Source organism: Mytilus galloprovincialis, chromosome 4 (assembly GCF_965363235.1).
Source record: "Mytilus galloprovincialis chromosome 4, xbMytGall1.hap1.1, whole genome shotgun sequence".
Lineage (NCBI taxonomy): Eukaryota > Metazoa > Mollusca > Bivalvia > Mytilida > Mytilidae > Mytilus > Mytilus galloprovincialis.
Genome location: NC_134841.1, coordinates 33,840,347 through 33,865,697, shown reverse-complemented (window position 1 = coordinate 33,865,697; position 25,351 = coordinate 33,840,347). Strand labels below are relative to the sequence as shown.

Below are 25,351 nucleotides of genomic sequence, written 5' to 3'. Positions count from 1 at the left end.
AAAGGGCCCAAAAATGACTAGTGTAACACTATTCAAACGTGATACCAACGGTATAATCTTCATAAAAAAGAGAAACGGGAATCACTTATTAACCACATGAACAAACGACAACTACTAAACATCAGGTTCCTGACTTTGGACAGCTGCAAACAAATGCAACGGGTTTTAATTTTTTAATAGGTACCAACCTTCATCCTTACCCGAAACAATAGTGTAACATCACAACATAAAAAGACACACTGTGTCTAAAAATATCACTTAGATTGCTTAGGGTCTTCAATAATAAACAATTTTTGCATACGTATACCACATGTCAAGCTCAAAATGTTTCTACAATATATAATTTTAACTAAAAGCCTATACACTTTATAACTTTTGCAAAAGTACCTACAATACTAGATACGTTTTCTTTGTCCGGTTTTTGTTCGATCGGCTTCAGTATTAACGTAGTTATCAGTGACGCACACAAGATGACAACCATGTCTTGTTTGAAATACTGTGGATTCATTTATTTTCGTATAAACCAATATTTGTGGATTCAGGAACACTGACACTTTGCATAGTGGACATTTAATTTCGTGGTTTTGCCAACGTCTTCATACAAGCCAATGTAAAAAATTTCATTCGTTGAACATTAAATTTCTTTGTTTACCAATATCCACGAATGCCACGAAAATTTGTATACAACGAATAATAATGAATCCACAGTACAAATACTGATCTGTTTATATAATTATACCAAGTAGAATTTACAATCTACTTAATTATTTATATATCATATTTTTAGGGCATGCTATGTCTATGATCATGGACAGCTCGTGTCACAGGTGTGAAGGTAACGATAATCAACATTCAGAATTCGAGTACTATGATGCACTACATTTTGCCGCACATGAACTAACAAAGCTAAGCAGGAATAGAGAAAACAAGATGTCAGTTGGCGGTGACGTTAGCCATACGAATTCGCATAAAAAATTCAAGAATCCTTCGAAAAACAAACTTGATAGTGAACCTTTCCCCGATGGTCGCGGACAAAAGCGTAGAGGCCGTGGGAAGGGAAATGAGAAAACAATGCAGGTGAAAACAGATACAAAAGATGGTAATGCAAGTCGTGTTGGTACCGATAGAAGCGTAGAATTTAAAAGAGACGGACATCGAGATAATATTCATGACAAAGGAAGTCGGGGTAATCGTGGCCGTCCTGATGGTAGAAGTCAAGAAATCAATGGTCGACAAGGTCGGGGTAATACCAGAGGTCGTGGGAGGGGTCGTGGTCAAGAACACAACAAGCTTGGGAATGAAGGTCCTGTTGGTAGAAGTCAAGAAATCAATCGTGGACCAGGTCGTAGTAATAACAGAGGTCGTGGGAGGGGTAGTGGTCATGCAGACAACAAGCTTGGGAATGAGGGTCCTGTTGGTAGAAGTCAAGAAATCAATCGTGGACCAGGTCGTGGTAATAACAGTGGTCGTGGTAGGGGTCGTTTTCATGAAGACAACAAGCTTTGGAATGAAGGTCCTGTTGGTAGAAGTCAAGAACTCAATGGTGGACAAGGTCGTGGAAATAACAGAGGTCGTGGTAGGGGACGTGGTCATGAAGACACCAAGTATAGGAATGAAAACCGTGGCGGTAGAAGTCTAGACTACCTTCGTGGACAAGGTCGAAGACGTGATGGTAGTAGAGGTCGTGGTAGGGGTCCTGGTCATGAAGACAACAATGATGGAGATGGAATTCCTGATTTTAGAAGTCGCGAATTCAGTAGAGACAGACATCAAGATGATTCTAATGACAGAGGACGTGGACGAGGTCGTGGTGGAAACAGAGGAGGTCGTGGTAGGGGTCGTCTTGGTCGCTGATAGAAACTATTGATAATAGTGTGCTAACAAATATGTACAATAGATGTATCCGATGTAATCGATTACTATTGATACAGTTCAAAATTTGTAAATAACTTTTAGCTACGTTATTATTCGTGGGATACACGGTTTTTGATTTTAGGGGTAAAAGTAAAACGATTTGATGTATATCATGAAAAAATATCCAAATTAGTTTATAAGTAGGATGATTTTAAATTCACACTATCAAGTATCGACAAAATTTATTTTTTTTCCTCAATGTGCGAAAATCATCTTATTACATGTATAAATGATTCAATTAACAGTATGCTTAAATACAGTAAAAGTCCAATTATTCCTTTCAAGATGAAATGATATAAGAATATTTGGGATATCAAGGTAGTGCATCGCTTTACATTGCATACTCAAAAGGTGTTTGCGCAGATGAATATTTCGTCTTTCCAACGGTTAAATCAACTAAGACCATACCATAAGCCTTGGTGATCACTCTAATAATTCTTTGTTTCAATTTTCATGTTTGAAGCTTGATTTTTTTGTTGTTGTCAATATTCATAAAATATGTACAATGCGTTAGAGTGACGAAAAATATCATATTAAAAATCCACTCTATGTAATTTGGAAGAGAATATGCATATGAATTCTGAAAAATTTGTTGCATTAAATACAGGTTGGTTTTTTTTAAATATAATTCAAACATAACTTAAATAGTAGACGATGATAACATGTAATAAAAAAGTGATTTGTGTTTTATGTGTTATGTTAAATATATATAGAAAGAGAGCGAACAAATTATTATAGAAAATTATATGCCTTTTTTGTACTATTTATAGAATTCTTTGCTTACAATATGATTAGGTCTTGTGATTATCTTTTCCAGTAAGTTTTTGTTCTTTTAAGGTTTGAAAAAATTATCTAAATTTAGAGACAACTAAAAGGTCATACAAGTACTTTTAGATGATTCCAGAATATCTGTTCAATCTTTGTATGTTGTTATTATTTGTATGTATCACAAATATCTTGTCTTGATTGTATCACAATAATAAAAAAAAAATATATAATTACATTTTTATGCTTATATGCTTTTTGTTTCTCATTTGAATTTTTTTTTTGTAATTTCAGGGGGTTTTGTAGGTTGCCTTGCGGTATTGTTGCTCATTGTTGAAGGTCATATAAAATCTATGTCATTTGCTCCCTGATATAAAGTTGTCTCATTGGCAATCATAGCACATCTCATTATCTTATAAAGCAATTAAGTCGTGATTTTTTCCCAAAAAAAATATGTCTTCGTAGATGTTAATTATGATAAGTTATTTTTGTTATTCTTTATGAAATGGGGGTGATTTGAATGATTATTTTTTGTAACAAGTAATATTTCTCGATCGTTATTGCCATTACTACTTTTATTGATGTGTGGTTGTTTTAAATAATTTGAGTTCCTGTTAAACCATGCTAGACCGTTGGTTTTCCCGTTTGAATGGTTTTACATTATTGATTTTGGGGCCCTTTATAGCTTGTTGTTCGGTGTGAGCCATGGCTCCGTGTTGAAGGCCGTACATTGACCTATAATGGTTTACTTTTTTTCAAATTGTTATTTGGATGGAGAGTTGTCTCATTGGCACTCACACCACATCTTCCTACATCTAATTATGAATGCTACACAAGTTATTTAATATCTGATTTTTTACCAGACTTTTCGTATGAAGCTTTAATACAATGTACAGAAAAGTATCTTAACACAAAGCTAGACTAAGTGATTATTTTTTGTTCACCTGCAGTTATCGTAATAAACTATACATGTACAAAATTTCGATTTTCTAATTGTCAATTTAATTTGAAGAACGAGTTATACTTAAATGTATTTGTTTTACCGTAATGTTTTTTTGTAACTTACCACTTGCAAAGTTATTACAATTTTATCAATTAAAGAGTTAGAACTTCTAGAATCTTTTTTTTTTCATTTATCTAGGATTTCACCATTGAGGTACATATCTCAGCTTTCATTTCATTTTGTATATATCCGTAATTATGGTATACATGTACCTTTGTCCATCAGTTTGCCATCTATCCGTTTATTGTCCATTTTTAATTCGTCTTGAGAATGTTGGGTATATGACAACTACTTGCCTTTGGTATATGAATACAGAACAAACAAAGAAATGATAAAAGATCATAAAAGGTGTAAGCATTAAAGAAGAGGTGAGAGATACAAAAGTGATTATCAAACTCAAAAGTCGAAAACAAATACTGACAATGCCGTTGCAAAACACGAAAAAATTACCAACAACAGTATTTTTTTATATTTCTAGGCTAATGCACATAGCAGTTAATTCCAGTTCATAACCTTCATAACGTTATCTTAACCTATAGCTGTACAATGTAACCTATGGGAGTGCAACTCGAGTATAAATCCCAATAACCGAAAATTATACCATAGCTATCCATGGTATAATTTTCACAATTATACCATGGTTTTGTTGTATAAGGAATTCAAAAGAAAAAAATGTCAGGACCTGGACGCGGCCGCCTGAATTTTTTGATAGAAGCAACAAAGTTAGTGTGGGGCCACTAAGCTAAACTGCCCGCTTTGCACCAGCTGAAATAAATGATTGCTTAGGGTGGGAATCGAACCCACATACACCAACTCTGTTGTCCTATATTTTAAATGAACCAAGATTCGCTCCTAGAACTAACAAAAAAAGGTTAAAAAATATGTTGATTTTCGGAAATTAAATGGTTAACTTTCTATAGGCTCAACTGTACAGCTACATTTACATGAATCACATCTAACCGTTTGTTTGGCAAGGCGGTTTAGTTTTTAGGTGATTTTTTGGGGGGATGGGGGGGGGGGGAGGAAGCACGCGCCTCCTAAAGAACATTAAATATGGTAAACGGATAATCTATTTAACAATATTTTAAAATGATGGCATGCTTTACCCCACACCCACTTTAAAAGTGTTTGATCCACACCCGGTTTATTAAACACTGCTGACATTTAGACTTTTCATGAGGCTATACTCTATGTTTGACCGTTAAAATTAGACAGCGTCTGTTTACTCTAAACAGGAATATATATCTAACATTGTTGGGTTGATGTTTAGACGAGTTATATATATATATATTAGATATACTGAAGCGATTTCTTTTTTTTTAAATTATATCGTCGCATGTCAATGAATTTAATCGAGAATATTTTGAAATCCCATTTAATTAATGTACGCCAAAGCAAGGGTGGATATGACCTTTATCGGCACTCCGGGATCGGGTGTTTTTAAACCCGGGATTTCGGAATTGACCCTTTCGGGGTCCAGGAATTCTTTTTTTTCGAATTTCGGAACCTCGGGATTTCGTGTTTTTAAGCCTGGCATTTCGGGATTTCGTGTTTTAAAGCTCGGGAATGCGGGATCAGGACTTCTCTACCCTCCCTCATTGACTTCTGGTTTAATGTTAAAAGTGGCATAATTCATACAAACTCTCAGACAGATTCTTGTGAAGTTAATTTCCTCAAAATCATTAATTTAAAAAAATAAAACATTTAGAACATTTTTAAAACAAATAATAAAATTAAAAAAACCTACCCTTTGCAGTTCAATTGTACGTAAGTTTGGGATTGCAGCGATCTTCCAAAATATCAGAAATCTGTACTAGAAAGTTTTGGTGTCCTTATCCAGAACATCTTTAACAGTTTTTTCGCTACCACTGTAAAGATGCATCCATCGCGGTCAAAAAATATTTTCAAACTGAATACCCGCTGCTTCTGAAGCCCGCGCTTGTTTTAAAAAGTAGGCGGAGCCTTAAGTGTAAGGTCCGAAAAGGGTTATTTTACAGATTCTTATTTAAATGATTTCGATGTAAACAAACAAAAATATATGAAATACACATTTTTTTTACAGCGAAAGATACAATAGGTTAAAACAGATATTTCATATTTTTTGGAAAGTTTTGTGGTGTTTCGTAAATTATACCATAGTTTTTGTTGAAACCCCTCGGCAACCTCACTCGACTTCGTCTCGTGAGGTTAATGCCGGGGGTTTCAACAAAAGCTATGGTATAATTTACGAAACACCACAAAACTGTCCAAAAGATATGAAATATCTATAACTTATCTTTATAAGGTAATAAGTCTAAATATTCTCCAAATTCAAAGTTTTCTTTAAAAAGTTAAAACATAATGCTTTGGGAGAATTTTCCATTTCTGATTTCCATGTCTGCTGAAATTGATCAAAAATTATCTGAGTGTATAATGCTCAAGTTTAATCATTTTGGAATAAAACTAAAGTTACTCTGATTCAACCAAATATTTGAAAGTCCATATTTATTCAAGAAATTTTTTATACAAATCAACCATTCAAAATTTTAAGAGTACTAACTGATCTTCTTGTTAGTATTACCATAACTTTTGATCATCTGACCATAATACAACATCGTTTTAGCAGTCAGTAAATAGGTGTAAAATTTCATTTTAAAATTAGTAATTACTGGTAATAACTGGGCAGTTTCACAGGAATTACTGGTATTAACTAAGTGCATCGGGAAGTACCTGTAATTCCTAAATTTTAGTAATTTTTATTACATGTAAGGGAACGACCATTTGATATTCTGGGGGGGGGGGGGGGGGGGGGCAGGAGGATTTATTTTCGGTTAATTGAGAGGACAGATTATTCATTTCTGCACTATTGAAGCAAGATTTTTCATTTTCATTAAAGCAAGGGACTGATTATTCATTTTCACAACTATATTTATGATATTCGAAAACATACAATTCTAAAAATATTTGTTAATTATGAATAATACATGTATTTTTGTCCATCTGATGATAAGACTTTTCAACTGATTTTTATAGTTTGTTCTTATGTTGTACTGTTATACCACTGTCCCAGGTTAGGGGAGGGTTGGGATCCCGCTTACATGTTTAACCCTGCCTCATTATTTATGTATGTGCCTGTCCCAAGCCAGGAGCCTGTAATTCAGTGGTTGTCGTTTGTTTATGTGTTACATATTTGTTTTCATTCTGTTTTTAACATAAATAAGACAGTTAGTTTTCTCGTTTGAATTGATTTACACTGTCTTATCGGGCCTTGTATAGCTAACTGTGCGGTATGGGCTTTGTTCATGGTTGAAGGCCGTACGGTGATCTATAGTTGTTAATGTCTGTGTCATTTTGGTCTTTTGTGGATAGTTGTCTCATCGGCAATCATACCACATCTTCTTTTTTATAGTCAAGTTATTGTGTACCATTTAATCAAAATTATTCATTATCCCCTGCAGAAATGACAACTTCTGAATAGCTACCCACTATTTATACTTCTAACGCGGACCTCGAACAACAACTGTACAGGTAAAGCGTCTGATAGCAACCAAGGATAAAGGGATGAGTTAAGATACAGTTTTCAACGATAAAAAGATGATTTGGGAAACTAATAGAGATATCGAAAAATATATAACTGTAGAACTATTTTTATATTCTTAAACAGTAAATTCGTAACACTTTTGTATAAGAGGACAATATATACAAACATATTAAGATAATACATAGCGAGACAGGACAAACGAAAAACAAATAGATAGTATATTATAAAAGACAATTGGTATTTATTATAAGATTAAGTATTTTATATTATTCTTCACGAAATGAATCATTTATATTCCCAACCAATATACATGTTTTGCATACAAATATAGTATTAAAGTTTGGTTTTACCTAGCATCTTTCAAAAGTATTGTCAAACATTTTTTGCCGAGCGGAGCGGAAAATTTGAAGGGTTACGGAACCGATGAAGGCCCAAGAAGCTATAGACCTGCTGAGTTATTTATTTTCGATACATTGCAAGTCAGGTAATTTATATTCAAATTACCAAAGAACAAACATTTTATTTTTGTGATTATCAAGGCTGAGTTATTTATTTTCAAAATGCTCCTGTCCCCCCCCCCCCCCCCCCCCCCCCCCAAGAATATCAAATGGTCGTCCCCTAATATTCCTTATTTCACCTATTTACTGTAACATATACATACAACTCGAACCAGAATGCATTGCGAATTTAGGTATGTAGTTACAAGAGGAGATTGCATGATAAGTAAAAAATTACACACATCTATCACGTATAGGATCAATATCGTTTATAGTGGACATGGTGAACTAAACAACATATAAATACTTATACAATTTGTCTATTTTCGCAAATACGAAAAGTCTAACGCAACAGTCCATGTGGGATAAGCGGGCTGAAATATTTAATAAACATATTTTTTAAAGACGTAAAAGTTAAGGTCAACCCACATGCGTTGTTCCTATTCACTTAATATATATTCAAACCAATGTACTGAAGTACTGAACATCGGATGACCGAAAGTCTTGTGGATGGCACGACAAGCACTTGTCTCAGAAAAAAAATCAAATCTCTATACCTAGAAGTGAGGTTAATGTACAGATATAATGTTTTTCTAGGACAAGTTCGTGCGTGGATGATAAATTAATGACGGGGAATTCAACCTCATCGTAATGACTATTATATTGTAGTGATACAAATCATTAATTTATAATCTGGTTTATTGTTATATATTATATTTATACTTGTATATTACAGTTACATGTATATATAATTTTCATGTATTTGCATATCATTCTAGTCTGCTATATTATTAATGGTGCATAAACGTGCATGGTGGACACTCTTCTGTAATTATTCGATTTTTCTAATAGAATTGATTTGAGTAGGCAATCGTATTTTCCCGCAAAAAATGTTTACTCATCCATGCAGAGTTATCATTCCTTGAATTTGCAAACGTTCTTGAGATATTCTACAGCATACGTGTGCATGTATAATAATGATTTTTTTTTACTCATGTGTATATACATACAACAAAGCATTTTTACATTATTAATTTATATCTTTTTTAAAAGGTATTTGATGAGTATTCATTGAGAAATGAATTCATATTAAGCGATAAGGAATGTTTACTTAGTTGTGGCTTGATTATGTCTACGTATTCATCATGTTAATAGATCGGTTATGGCAATACACCGGAATGCGCTCACGGTCATCCGCTGTAAAAAAAAAAAACCTGCTTGTTAACTATTGCCTTCAATATACACTGAGAAGGGAAATTCCCGAAGTTCATCCAGTTTAAGCTATCTGGGACCCTTTTAAACAATGTATAATTATGTATAAAAACAATCTTTTTCAATCATTTCCAATTACTTCAAACAAACCATTTTAGTTCTTTAATAGTTCTTCAAATAAGTGGATCATAACCTATCAAAGTTTCAAAATTTCTCTAGACATGAAATCATTTACTGAAATTCTCCACACATGAAATATTTTATTGAAATTTTCCAGACATGAAATCTTTTACTGAAATTCTCCAGACACAAATCTTCCTACAACAGTTTACATACTTAAATTTCAACCAAGCTGTAAATGCCCGCGATTTTGTTCTAGCACGGCTGGTAATCTACACACGCAGAACATTTGGTTCTGCAATGAAAACCGTGAGAGGATTATCCGGTTGTGCTTGAGTGGAGTATTTGTCACCGCTTCAAAAGGTATGTACATTTCTAAATCTACATTTTCTTATTCAACTGATCAAACTATTGAAAAACAGAGAATGCTATGCTGTGATGAATACTTTAACGAAGAAATACATGTATCATTTACTGTTGTACGTAGAGTTGAACTTTTACAAAATCAGTTGCCCCACGAGAAATCGCCTAAAAAATTGACATTTCAATTTTATAATGGTTCTATTTACAAACTACAAGTTCAAATTTAGTTTTTTAGGGCAATGGGTATGAATGTTGTTTTTGGCGGTGTGTACATGTGTACGCTGTCCGGTGTTGATAGACGTCTTAATAATTCCAAAAACTACGTTTTTTCATTAAGTCTTGGGTTAGGGGATCGGTTTTGAGTGAGGATATCGTGAATGCGTGAGGGGAAGTACAAATCATATCTTTATATTCAAGCTATGAGTCATTGAAACTTACCTAAATAAGGCTACGTTGTTCGTGAAAAACACATACTAATTATTATGTGTGCTTAGAAAAAATACTGAGATTGACTGTTGAAATTGAAAGGTTAGAACAGTTCTATGACAGATTATTCTGACAGTTCTAATAAGAGGTTAGTAGTGATCTCCACTGTACATGCTCTTCCTTATGGTCTTCCTCGAGATTATCTTGGCTTACATCGATGTTCGTGAATAATAAAATTTGTATATCTGCCTTTTTTGTTTCTATATTTCGTGATTTTGGGTGAACAGATTACGTCTAATATATACGGAAGCCGATAAGGGCCATTCAAAAAAAAATAATTATGTCGTAATTACGACATAGCATGTCGTAGTTTCGACATATCATTATGGAATGCCACGACTGCCTTATGTTAATAATCAGCATTATACGCAGTGTTCACAGCATTATATGAAGTGATCACAGCATTATATGTAGTGCTCACAACATTATATGAAGTGATCACAGCATTATATGCAGTGCTCACAGCATTATATGCAGTGTTCACAACATTATATGAAGTGCTCACAACATTATATTAAGTGCTCACAACATTATATTAAGTGCTCACAACATTATATTAAGTGCTCACAACATTATATTAAGTGTTCACAACATTATACGTTTTTTGTTGTATGATGAGATTGATGTATGATGAGATTTATGAATGATGAGATCATTCGGTAAACTTCTTTTTTTAGCGGAAATTACCGAATCCATAATTGGTAAATTACGGTAAATTAATGCCCAGCAAACAAATTTAAACAGTTATTATTATATATGTGATCATTAAGGCAGTATACAATATTTAAAACGGATTGAAATAAGTAAATTAAGAAGTATGATCAATTTAACCCAATTTTATTCCACACCAGGGCATTTTAAATTTATTTTGAGGATTAGTTTCACCATATTCACAACTTAATATGTATATATATTTACTAGAACACATCCGTGATATCGCGGGTCTGTGACTGAATTAAAGAATATAACTATGCGTAAGCCTTATTTTAGTATTGGTATTGTCATCTGATAAAGTCATGCCGATTATAAGAGGAAGTTTTCTCTGCTTTTAACATCTTTCTGTTTGAACCCGTCGACCTGGAACTTGTCAATTTAATATTGGTATTATTGATTTTGTTTGGAAAACAAAAGTCTCTGGAAAGGAGTATTTTTTTAATCAACAGTTTTGTCCTTTATGAGTTATGAATAAAATTGAATCTTTGATTCGCTGTTTTACGTCTAACAAATTGAAAACTGTACATGCTGTACCTATACGCCTTATTTTAAGTCCAGATTTTTATTATTCGTATTGTCATCTTAGAAAGTCATACTGATTAAAGTACTACAATCGGGAACAATGTGACAATGATTGAATTAAGTAGTTTCAACCCAGTGATTACGACCCGTGTATATAGCAAAATCTTAAATACAGCGTTTCGTGGTACTCCTGTCAGATGCGGAACGTACAGATAATGTAATAGTTAACAGGTGAATATATTATTGGTATCGATTCGACCCGGAACTTCTTAATTATTGGCAATATTAATTATGTGGAAAACAAAAGGGTCTGGAGTGATGTTATTTTTAATCAACAGCATGGTACTATATTAGTTATATATACTCTCAGATCAGTACTAATAGTGTCTTTTTATTGTTGGGATATACAAGTACCCGCCCACATGCACGTTCACTCTATTTTCTTGTTAGATCATATGTATTTATATTTGTACCCATCTAATGAGTTAATATAAACAAAGATGTGGTATGATTGCCAATGAGACAACTATCCACAAAATACCAAAATGACACAAACATTAACAACTATAGGTCACTGTACGGCCTTCAACAATGAGCAAAGCCCATACCGCATAGTCAGCTATAAAAGGCCCCGATACGACCATGTAAAACAATTCAAACGAGAAAACTAACAAGCCTTTTACAACTGATTTTCATAGTTCGTTCTTATGTTGTTTTGTTACGCCACTGTCCCAGGTTAGAGGTAGGATACCAACATCCCGCTAACATGTTAAAACCCGCCACATTTTGCATATATGTGGCCGTCCCAAGTCAGGAGGAGCCTTTATTTCAGTGGTTGTCGTTTGTTAATTAATGTGTTATATACATGTTAGTTTTTCGATCGTTTGTTTGTACATAAATTAGGAATATTTTTCGTTTATCATTTCGGGGCCTTCTATAGCTGACTATCCGGTATGGGCTTTCCTCATTGTTGAAGGTCGTACTGTGGCCGTTTAGCTGTTTAAAATTTCTGTGATGTCATTTTGTCTCTTGTGGAAAGTTGTTTCATTGGCAAGCATACCACTTTTATATATATACATGTATGTACCGTGCAAACTGACGAACAAACGTAGTAAACGTTTTATTCATCCCCACAAACTCAATTTTCATAAGAGATGATAACTTTAAATGAAAATGTTAAACAGGGTCTTGAAAGGGTAAATTTTTCTATGAAAGTTTAAATTTCTATATAAGACTGCTGATCATATTTAGAAGACAATCTTAGTACTTGCCGTGCTAAAAAGCTTGTAAAAAATGGAATAATTGATGTAAAGTTATGTTTAACACCTACAGTGCAATGCTTTAAACTGCATTTTCCATATCTGTTAGATACTTATTCATGTAAAAATGCCAAATTCTGAAAATCGATGCCGAAAATGACTCTATCTTGACATATATAAGCTAGCGTAATATGGCACCTATGTGTTATAGAAAGCTGACTGTTTTATTTAAAAGTTAATTAAGCTTTTTAAAACTGAGTACGGACTATAAAGTGGCACCTTGCTAAATTTCTTCAGTAGGAAATGAACTCGAGAATATATCGTACAAATTTTCGTACGATTTATCATTAAATAAACTTTTTATTATTTAACTTACATTTTGCCATTCGTATTTCTTACGACGAACAGAACTACTTCAATCATTCACCTCTCAGTTTCATCTTTTCCTTACTTATTTCAATCAGTTTTAAATATTGTATGCTACCTTATGATAACATGATTTTAATAACTTTTTAAATTTGTTTGCTGGGCATTACCGTAATTTACCGATTATGGATTCGGTAATTTCCGCTAAAAAACGAAGTTTACCGAATGATCACATCATTCATAAATCTCATCATACATCAATCTCATCATACAACAAAAAACGTATAATGTTGTGAACACTTAATATAATGTTGTGAGCACTTAATATAATGTTGTGAGCACTTAATATAATGTTGTGAGCACTTAATATAATGTTGTGAGCACTTCATATAATGTTGTGAACACTGCATATAATGCTGTGAGCACTGCATATAATGCTGTGATCACTTCATATAATGTTGTGAGCACTACATATAATGCTGTGATCACTTCATATAATGCTGTGAACACTGCGTATAATGCTGATTATTAACATAAGGCAGTCGTGGCGTTCCATATATCATGTCGTTATTACGACATCGTTCTGTCGTAATTTCGACATAACATGTCGTTTTAACGACATCGCTATGTCGTAATTTCGACATAACATGTCGTTAAACGACATAGCTATGTCGTAATTTCGACATATCATGTCGTAATAACGACATCGCTATATATAAAAGAATAAGTATTATGATTGACAAGAGACTAAATGACACAGAAATTAACAACTATAGGTCATCATAATGCCCCAAAGAATTAGAATTGCCCCCTCATAGTCAGCTATAAAAGAGGGAGGAAAGATACCGGAGGGAGAGTCCTCGAAGTGCTGTGTGGCGGACAATGTTATTATTTAATTATAAGCTCCCTTGGTTAAACTCCAAATTCCTTATTTAATGTATTTTTTTTTGTTAAATAATTTACATAAAGCTTAATAAGTATATATTTGTTAATTACATAGCTTTTGCTATTTTAATTCATTGGTTAAAGATTTTTATTTATATTGTAAAGTTTGATATTTGCATCGTCGCAAAATTTTTGATTACCCTCTCTGGATACCTTCAGTGAGAAACTTATATATGTTATAGATTCCGTAGGAATTGAAACTTGTATTGAAGTAGAGGGTTATACAGCCAGGCAAGATTATAGTTTAAGATTATGGTATTCTTTGTTTGTAACATCGATGCCAGATCATGTTTTACGAGATATTAAAACTGCATGTGTTAGTTTTGTGTGGAATAATGGTGCACACTTAGTAAAATATAACACCATCATTGATCAAAAGTGTAATGGAGGTTTACAGTTACCTGATATTGAATCAAAGATGTATGCATTTAGATTAAAATTTTTAGCCAGGTTTTTAGACAAGAATTATAAAGTGCTATGGAAGTCTATATTTAAATATTTTATTTCAAAAATTTTAAATATGAACTTATCAGAAGAAATATTATTCATGTCTTTACCAGAAAATTTGAAGTGTATTCCTAATGTTTACAAAGAAATGTTTAAAGGTTTTGATCTCTTAAGAGATGATATTGAATTTGATCTTAGCACTGAAAATGTATATGATCAACCCTTATTTTGTAATCCAAATGTGTTGTTCGATGGAAAAACTGTTATATGGTATGATTTTATAAATGCTGGAATTGTTCAAGTAAAAGATATATGTTATGAAGTTATAGAGGGTTTTTTACCAGAAATGGCTATAGTTGAGATGATACAAAATGTAACTAATCATTGTGATATTAACAGTATTGTAAAAAGATATAATACTTTAAAAGTTGTATTGCCTAAAGAATGGACAGAAATTATTCATAAAAATATTCATAGGAGAAATGTTTCTCGCTCTATAAATATTAATGTCATTTTCAAAGATAAATTGTCAGAGTTTTCTATGTGTTCGACAAAAGAACTGTATTTGTTACTTACTAGTAAACTATGTCAGCATCCTATTTGCTATAAAAAGTGGACGGAAGTTTTTGGGATTGAAGAGAATGATCTTTGTAAAGTATGGAAAAACGTTAATTTCTATTGGAAACCATCTATATTAATGGATCTAGATTTCAAAATAGCTCATTATTGTATTTTCACAAATTCTAAACTTATGACTATGAAACTTATAAATTACAATGTATGTGATGTATGTGAAAAGGAAGTAGAAAATATCACTCATTTATTTCTATTATGTTCTGAATTAGTAGAATTTCATCTGTTTATGCAACAAAAGTTGTCAGTTTTATTTGATAATGTTGATTCTGACAAAATTGATAATTTAGTGTATGAAGAGGTATTTATGTTTGGTTTATTTGGATCTATCAAAGGCGTAAATGTAAGTTTTGTCAATTTCATGTTATCTGTAGCGAGATATTGTATCTTCAGAAGAAGGAATTTACTTAAAAATTTAAACAGTAATGTTGATCTTATTAGACTATTTAAATACACTGTAAAACATTATATAACTTACCTGTATGAATATTTGTGTGATGCAAGATGTATGAGAAATATTTTTGAGAAACACTTTTTAAAGAATAATATTCTGGTACAAGAAACCGAAGGTGTAATAACATTTAATTTCTAAATATTGTGCTGATTATATATGATTATACTTAAAAACATTGCCTTGTGATATTTTGTGTAATATGTAATATATCTGTTGTATATATATGTTGAAGAATTGAATAAAGATAAAAAAAAAAAAGATTATAGTTTACCACAAGGTTATAGTCAACCTCTAATGCATGTTAAGCATTCCATCTCCTTTTTAATAAGCGCAAACTACATGGCTTTTTTGGAATTAGGGTAAAATTAAAGTATTGATTGCTCTAATTTACTTTCAAATGTTGGGCACCATGTTCCTACAACACGTTACACTTAAAATGGGGTGTCGAAGAGGGTTTTACATTGTTGGTTAATTCTGGTTCTGTTCGTTTTGTGATGTCATTTTATCAAAAATTACCTCGAGTTGTGGAAATCGATTTGATAATGTTTACGCTTAAAGTTTTTTGAACTAAAAATGCAGTACTGTCGCAATTAATGCACGAAGGAAAGATGGGACGGAAGTACATGTATACGGTTTTCCATATTTTTTTTATCATAGGATGTTTAACTTTCAAGGTACATAGCATCCAGTGTGATATCATCTGTCATTGTAAATTTTCTATATCTTAATTCAACCATAATACAAATATATCTGACACTGCAAATAAATCGAACATTTTTACCCTTGGTTAAATTTGAATAGAACTGTATTTCCCTGGCACATATGTTGTCGAAATACACCCCTTCAATTACTTGAACCTTAGCTTGAGAATTATTTCCCAAGTGAGTCATTTTGACTTCAGATATATACATTTTAAAATATAGTAATCAACTCCTGGATCGTCCGCGAAAACGGCAAATATAATCCTGGTTTTTTATTAAATTGATAAAACGGGTTTCGTCGCTGTTGGGGATTTGTCTTTCAATTACCTCCATTTCATGCACAAGTTTATATTCGGACGAAAAGTTCCGGCTTGCGCTAGTACAGGAATTGCTTTCATCACGACAGTTATACCATGAATAGCAGGACAAATCACGAAGTAAAACATTCCGTTAACTGGTATTAAGTCTTTTAATACTGGTGATTGCACCTTACTGAAGTGACGAATTTAAATGATCTATTTCGGAGAACTTCCGTAACATAAATTTCCTTTCGCTTTTTACATTTAGAGGACTGTCTTGGTGTCTCAAATTTGTCTTTGCAAAAGTTAGACGAAGTTCATGTAATGGGATTTTTTCCCAATATTAAATTTTCTCAAATAACTCGTTAAAAGCTTTATAGTTTTTCGATTAATAAAAAATGCAAAATTTAACCTGTGTCGAACCTATGTTCTCGGGCGGAGTCTATAGCAACATGCGCTTTTTTTCCGGCAGCAATCATCAACCTCTTTTCCAAATTTCATAAACGATTTGTTTTAATTATCATGAACATTTAATTGAAACTTAAGGGCATACGATACAGTTACAGGGAATGTAATGACGTTGCTAACGTAATTTGTTATTTTCGCGACGTCAAACTGTAACATATCGAGAAAAGATCTTTTATCATTCAAACTGATTTAATTTGAAAACGAGTTCATGGACCTCTATTTTTCAAAACGGCATTTTGTTTCATTTTGCAGGGGGATTATGTGACCCAAATTTTATAAAACTGTAAATAGAGGATTTTTTTAAATTTTGATAAACATGCAGTAAAAAATTCCTCAATTCATGAACACTTGATAAATATGAGTTATTTCTGAAAAAAAATTGTATATTTTTTTTTTTAATTTATAAAATACAGATATTACCGATAATTTAACAAAAAACAATTTGTGTTTATATTTTATAACAAAAAAGTTATGTGTTTCTTTCGAAAAAGAAATTACGGCCACAAATCTGAATTTTGAGCAAATATACAAAATTTCGACCTCATTTTACTCAAAAAGTAGCACATGAAAGTATATTTTTTATTACATATTTGATCTTATCAGGTAAAAAATAGCCTAAATTCAAATTTTCATGAACTTGTAACGTCGGAAATTAGCGTCTTTAGGATCTTAGACGTTTTTAGATGTTTGGACAAATTGGCCACCGTTTAGTAATGTATAGAAGCATTTTATTCCTTTAAGACCCAAATATGTAGTTGATAACTTGGCATTTTTTACTCCTCGTGTATCAAACTTTTGTTTTGATCAATTATAAAAAAATACGCGTTATTTGCTTTGAAAAATGAAATATCAACTTGGACAAAATGTCTACCGTTTGAAAAACGACTGTGTAGAGAAGATTTTATTGAATCAGCAATATTTGAACTCACATGAGGCAAATATTTGTACTTTTGTTAGTTATTATTATTGTCTTACTCTTTTTTCATTTTCTGCTATATCTACTTTTAGTCGTTGAGTTAATTTTATTCCAGCTTAATATACAGCCAGCGAGTCAAATGATAATTAGGTAAAATAACGGCTTTAACGCCAAAAAGAATCGACACATGTCGTTGATCCTGACAAGAATCAAAAAGATCGGAGAATAAGAAAAGGGATCACAATACATGAGAGTTAAAACAGTTTTTCATAAATGTACCGTTGGACATCCGGGTTTTTTTCACAATTGCTTTCTTATTTTAATCCTCAAATATACTAGATATTACTTAGAATATGATCAAGAGCTGTAAAAACATAATTCAAAACATATATTAAATTTGTTTTAATATTGGTTCGTGTTTTCTAACATTTTTATTTTTGTTTTTGCGGACGAAATTGCGAAGATTCTGTTTAAAACCTAGGGGTTGTAGAATCATCGTGCCCTACGTTTGAAAGTAGAAATAGAGCAAACAATACTTCATTTCACCCTCATTACAAGAAGCCATGTAGTTTACGATTATTTTTAAGGAGATAGAAACAATTGCTTGCCTTGGAAGGACAAGTACACTTCTCTAATAAAATTTTCATTTTCGACAACTTGGCAATGTTTGTATCGATCATTATTTTTTTTATCTTTATTCAATTCTTCAACATATATATTACAACAGATATATAACATATTACACAAAAGTATCACAAGGCAACGTTTAAATTATAAACACATTTAAATAATTATAACACTGTCTGCCACACAGCATTTGGGACTCTCACTCTGGTATATTTCCTCCCTCTTTTATAGCTGACAATGCGGGGCTTTTCTAATTATTGGGGGCATCATGATGACCTATAGTTGTTAATTTTTGTGTCATTTAGTTTTTTGCCAATCATAATACATATTCTTTTATATATAGCGATGTCGTTATTACGACAACGCTATGTCGTTAAAACGACATCACTATGTCGTTATTACGACATGATATGTCGAAATTACGACATAGCGATGTCGTAATAACGACATGTTATATAGAAATTACGACATAAAATATTTTTTTTGAATGGCCCTTATCGGCTTCCGTAAATATATATAGGTGTTGAAGTTTTGATCGGCGATATACTTTTCTAATATACTAGAACACACCCGCGAAATCGCGGGCATATAAAGCTTGTAAACGGTTGTTGGATGATTTTTTGTAAAAGATATTTTGACTGGAGAATTTCATATAAGGTATCAAAACATTGTGCTAACGGGTGCGCTATTAACGGATGCGTTAGTATGCAAATTAGACGTAATTTATGAGTCGGGTGTTTTGATTGGTTTATGAATCAACGGGTAAATACAGTAAAAATGAATGTTTACATTTTTATCATAACGGTTTAAATCAAGCGTTGTTTTAAGACTTGTGTAAAAATAAGATTAAAAAGTATGCTTATAAAATTTGCCGCAATACGTCTAAAACAATACATAATCAACAATTTAATTTAGTCTTGGTTAGCTAGTGCAAATAGTGTGCTCCTGACGGTTATAAGGTCTCGAATCTTCTCAATTTATTATTTACTGCTATTGGTTACAGTATAAACAAAAACGGTAAAATGATACACCTTATATATATTGGATTGATGGTGATATATCATTACCGTACGTTCCTGTTACAATTGAAATTAGGAAAAAATAATCCAATATGCGAGGGAATATACTTGATGTTGGGTTCACAAGAAAGAGGACATCTTATAAAAAATATTGAAACCTTAAAAAAAACGAAATTTAAATGTCTCGAAGGCTATATATGTGTCTCAGGAACTTGTTGTTTGGATATGAATCTCAGGAATTTGTTGTTTTGATATAATAAATCTCAGGAAATTGTTGTTTTGATACGAATCTCAGGAACTTGTTGTTTTGATATGAATCTCAAGAACTTGTTGTTTTGATATGAATCTCAGTAATTTGTTGTTTTGATATAATAAATCTCAGGAACTTGTTGTTTTGATATGAATCTCAGTTCTTTGTTTTTAAACTAGAAGACATCCGCGGGTCCCTGACTGAATTAAAGTTAATTTACCTACGTCTTTTTTTAAGCGAGGATTTTTAGTATTCGTATTGTCATTTGATAAATTCATGGTGATTATAAGGTGCACAGTTCTCTCTGCACACAAAACCTTTTTGTTTGAATCCGTCTATAGTTTCTCACTACAACCGGAAACTACTTGCACGATTTTTTTTGGTCAATGATTAAATCTAGCAGTTTCAACCCTGTAGAATGACGAAGTTTAGTTGTGATGATGACCCAAGTATATATATAGCAAATCCAAAAATACTCTGTCTTGAAAGTATTTAAAAAAAAATTCTTTGACGCCTCCCCACACGTTCGGCTTATAAAAAATATCCTTTCAGTAGTCATTATTATTTTGACTAGTAGTGCGTTAGACAGAGCTGGACATATATTATACTGCCATAATATTTTAGCATGTTTCTTTTCTGTAAGTAAAAGTATAACAAAAAACGTTCGACTGTCACGTCGACCTTCGTGTGACATTATTATATCTTTTGATGGGTACGTTAACCTTTATTAAACTGGTATTTTGTTTTCCTTTTTTTTTCTATCAGTAGACATTCTTTATTCCAACCTGCAAGCCTCTACATTACGAAAAAAAAATAAAAATATCAATGATTAATAACTCTTGAAATTTTAATATTATTGGAGTCCGCGATCAATATTTAGGATATTATTCTAGTTGAACTTTACAGAGCATAATTTATGCTCAATTTCGTAAGCAAGATATTTCAAAGATACATCTGTAAATCACGTAAGAGCAATTTTCCGAAAACGGATTTCTTGTTACAATGTAAGGTGCCCTATTTCTACGAAATCCCATTTAGAATTTCCGTAAAATATACATTTGAATTCGAAAACATGAATTTGACCCTGAGTTTTATTGAGGTTTCACAGCAATTATTAATATTATCCAAACAAAAACAATTGAGAAACAAATCATGATAAACAAATCGTATGATTGGAAAGTGATAAAATTTCACATGCAAATGAGCTAACAAATCACAATAACAAATCATGATTTCTTTGTGATTTGAAAGTGATAAAATTTCACATGCAAATGAGCTAACAAATCACGAACAAATTGCTTACAAATCATAAGCAAATCATAAACAAATTGCCAAGAAATTGTTTTGAAATCATTTACAAATCGTTAAGAAATTGTTATCAAATCTTTAACAAATCAGAAGTAAATCATATTCCTACCTCAAGCAAATCACAAACAAATCGTAAATAAATTGGCATCAATCATCAATTCACAGATTATATCATTAACATCCAGATCAAAAATAAGTTCTGCCCCTGAAACCCCCAAACTTTGGAAGTTCAAATGTCTTATTTTTACCTTTAATAGCTACTCCACTAATTGTAAAAAGGAGTACTATCTTTTGTTGCGATGAGGGACAAATTGTTCTTTGTGAAGTTTCTCTTACTTTTCACCCAAATTTGCTAAAACGAAATTTGAAAAAAAACATAGGCAACCACGTGTACTTAGTATAATAATGTCAAATATGTGATGGGTCTTAGTCTTGGTCAAAATCTGCTACACTGTAATATATATATATATTGTCCATTTTGCCCGGGACCTGGTCAGTAAACAACAAATAAAACATGAAACTTGCCAGTGAATTTTATCTGCTGGCTCGGGAAGCTAGTCTTAAAATGTTTTGATCTGTTTACACATCTGATACACATTTTTATTTTTAAAATTAATCCTAACAGCACTAAACTATCATGATTTTAATGAGATCCTAAAATGCACAGTTTCTGAATTTTAAAGGTTAACATTTGAATAGTATAAGTTAAATATGTGAAATTATAAGTATAAAGATACCTTACCACCGTCATCTTTCATAGACTGAATAATACTCCTCATCTTGCAATCTTCTTTGTTCAGTTAATATAGAACAGTATTTGAAATTTGAATTTGACCTCAACCGGAAGCTAGAGAGATAGATAAACAAAGAAACCTGGATATATGCATTAACATTTTATTCATTGTAGCAAATCATCAATGAATCACACCAAGATAGCTAAGAAAGTTAACAAATCATTTCAAATCATTTCATATGATATTCAAAGTTAACAAATCATAAAGAAATCACGCAAAAACAAACAAAAATTGGCTTACAAATCATACAAGAGAAAGAAATCACATAGAAATCAGATTTAGGGAATTTGGAAAATTCTGATTTGTCTATGATTTGTTTTATGAATCGCAAGCAAATGGCAGAATCATGATTTGAAAGAGATTTGAATACGATTTGAAAGCAATTTGTTCATTTATTTTTCTGTTTGGGTACGTTTTAATGACTGACAACTACCTATAAATGATCATGTCTAAACAGACGCTCAAAAATGAAAATTGTTATTTCCGGTGTATAAAGATCTTGAAATCCCACTCCTGGTTCTTTATTCTTTGCTCCCTTGTGGATATATACCACCCTATGTAGCATATAGGCATGGACTTTTTGAAACTGGACGTAAAGCAAAATTCAACCAATCTAATATTTTCATGCCTGGAGGATATCAACAATTAGAATGTACATGTAAATATTTACCTAACTGATATATTCAGTGGTTACATCGTCATAAAATTATGCATACTGTAGCTGATAAAAAAACTCGCATGCTTCATTGAAATTATTTACCAAATTTACATTCTAACCCGATTGGATTTCCACTGGTTATAGTGTATTGTAAAAGTTTTATGTTATTGTGTTTCACTGGTGGAATTACTCCTATGAGCCAGTGTTATTATTATGAAATATGTGAAACATTCTTTACTCTAAAACATTGACATGACGAATATAAATCACTTTACGACTAATACGGGGCGCCGAATGGGACTCTTGTGGTTTTGTACTCAAAATTCAATTTTGTACGGACAAAAGTGACTTTTGTTCAACAAAAATGAGTTCAGTTTAACAAAATTTGTATCATACTACAAATTTGAAATTTTGTCATACAAAATTATCTATCAGCGGACAAAAGTCACTTTTGTCATGACAAAATTCATTTTTGTTACACAGACTTGACTTTTGTTACCTAATTTGAAAATTGAGCGACAAAAGTCAATTTTGGATTTAAATTAGTTTAGTTTGGTTTCTGTGAACTAATTTGCATACAAAATCGACTTTTGTTACACAAAATTGACTTTTGTTACACAAAAATTACTTTTGTTACACAAAATTTACTTTTGTTACACAAAATTTACTCTTGTTACACAAAATTGACTTTTGTGAGACAAAATTGACAAAATTGACTTTTGTCTCAACAAAATTGACAAAATTGAATTTTGTCTTAACAAAATTGAATTTTATCTCAAAAAAATTAACAAAATTGAATTTTGTCTGAACAAAATTGAATTTTGTCTGAACAAAATTGAATTTTGTCTGAACAAAATTGAATTTTGTCTCAACAAAATTGACAAAATTGAATTTTGTCTCAACAAAATTAACAAAATTGAATTTTGTCTCAACAAAATTAACAAAATTGAATTTTGTCTCAACAAAATTAACAAAATTGAATTTTGTCTCAACAAAATTGAATTTTGTCTCAACAAAATTGACAAAATTTAATTTTGTCTCAACAAAATTAACAAAATTGAATTTTGTCTCAACAAAATTAACAAAATTGAATTTTGTCTCAACAAAATTGATTTTTGTCTCACGAAAGTCAATTTTGTCTCACGAAAGTCAATTTTGTCTCATAAAAGTCAATTTTGTCTCATAAAAATTGACACAATTGACTTTTGTCTCAACAAAATTAACAAAATTGCATTTTGTCTCAACAAAAATGACAAAATTGAATTTTGTCTAAAAAAAAATGACAAAATTGAATTTTGTCTCAACAAAAATGACAAAATTGAATTTTGTCTCACAAAAGTCAATTTTGTCTCACAAAAGTCAATTTTGTCTCACAAAAGTCAATTTTGTCTCACAAAATTGAATCTTACCGTACACAATTGACTTTTGTGATTTAATTTCCATATCAGGTAACAAAAGTCAATTTTGTATGCAAATATGTTTATATTTGCATACCTTTAAGACAAAATTGACTTTTGTCATGACAAATATGAATTTTGTCTACAAAAATGAATTTTGTCATGACAAAAATGAATTTTGTCTACACAAATGAATTTTGTCTACACAAATGAATTTTGTCATCACAAAATTGAAGTTCTCACAAAACAAGTCTGTAGCACATAGTTTTGTAAGACAAAAATGATTTTGTTATGACAGAATTGAATTTTGTACAAAACCACAAGAGTCCCATTCGGCGCCCCGTAACGAAGAGGTTAATCCGTCTTATTTATAAAAATTGAGTATAAACTCTGGTACATAAAAAGTCGGGCTTAATAGGAAGGAGGGCAATTACCCTTTATGGGATTACAGTCGGGCGGATTCCTTTTTTTGGACGACCAGTGCCTTTTAATGGGGACATACATAGTTAGATCCCCCCATTCATCCTGGGTACGGACCCTCCTTTTGAAAATGGCTGGAACCACCCCTGGGCTACATATACATGTATATGGGTAATCCATAGGAACGGCTTCTTACAATGCTTACCTATCACACTCAGAACATTGCTAGTGCGTGCCCCTTAAATTCAGGATCCCCATCAGTAATATTAAAAAAAAAGTATAATATGTATAATACATGGGCATTTAAGGATCTTCGTGGCTGATATTTTAGTTGTAAAAAATCACGACCACAAATGATCTCTTTACATCTAACTACTCCTAAGTTTTTGCTTATTTAAAAAGGTAATAACACATGCACAAGTAGCGTGATTCTATTAAAAGCGATGACGTAATGATTTCTGAAAATTATGGAAATCTACTTTCACATTCGATTTTAAAATATATGTTATCCGGATGATTAACCACACATTTTGTTTTGCTCAGTACACGTATCAACATCTATTCATATATAGTCATTGATTTCATGCACACCATACAAGATTTTTAAGTGGACCGATATTTTACATCAGGAAAGAAAATTACTTCCTTAGGTTATATAATTGTTGAGGAATCATTATGCTGAATATCTATTGAAGGACTAACTGGTAAGAATTAATTACATTGTAGCAAGGCATAATTTATACTGGGATATATTTTTTTGGAGAGCAGTTTGCTGTAGTTTAACCTTTGATTAATTGAAGTACTGCGCCGAGCCCTTTTAACCAAAAAAATCTTAGGAGTAAAACTCGTAGACTACACATTTCAGTATGAATTAAAAATTTTATTAGATTTTTTTTAAAAGAGTCCTTAGTATATAACATTGACACGATCCTCAACAAAGTCGGTACAGTTTATAAACCAAGAGGAGTCATATTTTAGATTTCATTACACAAAAATGATATTAGAGAGTGATTTTATTTTCATTTGAAAATTAATGACATTTAATTACTTTCACTTTCTGTTTTATAACTATATGTTATCTTTGTTTCAATTGCACCTTACTGATATGACTCATCATTGTTACATATCACAGTTGATTACTTGTATATCTACATGATCTATATTCATCGTTTGCAATGAATTTTTTTATCTATAATTCAAAATACAAAAGCACACAGTCAGATTAAACAGATAAATACGTCCCTCAAAATATAGGTACATACGTTCTAAACTGT

General features: G+C 31.8%; 1 protein-coding gene across 3 annotated transcripts in view; it reads left to right on the top strand.

Moving 5' to 3' along the window:
* The window catches only part of LOC143071941 (uncharacterized), a 67,445-nt gene that overhangs the window by 27,916 nt on the left and 14,178 nt on the right, over positions 1-25,351 (top strand). For 2 of the 3 annotated variants that reach the window (XM_076246646.1, XM_076246647.1), the window contains exon 3: positions 788-2,992. In XM_076246646.1, the coding sequence (XP_076102761.1) occupies positions 788-1,854 (1,067 nt within the window). In that variant the 3' untranslated portion in view covers positions 1,855-2,992. Of the gene's footprint in view, positions 1-787; positions 24,782-25,351 lie in introns of those variants that run through there. The other variant, XM_076246648.1, reaches the window with a different exon arrangement.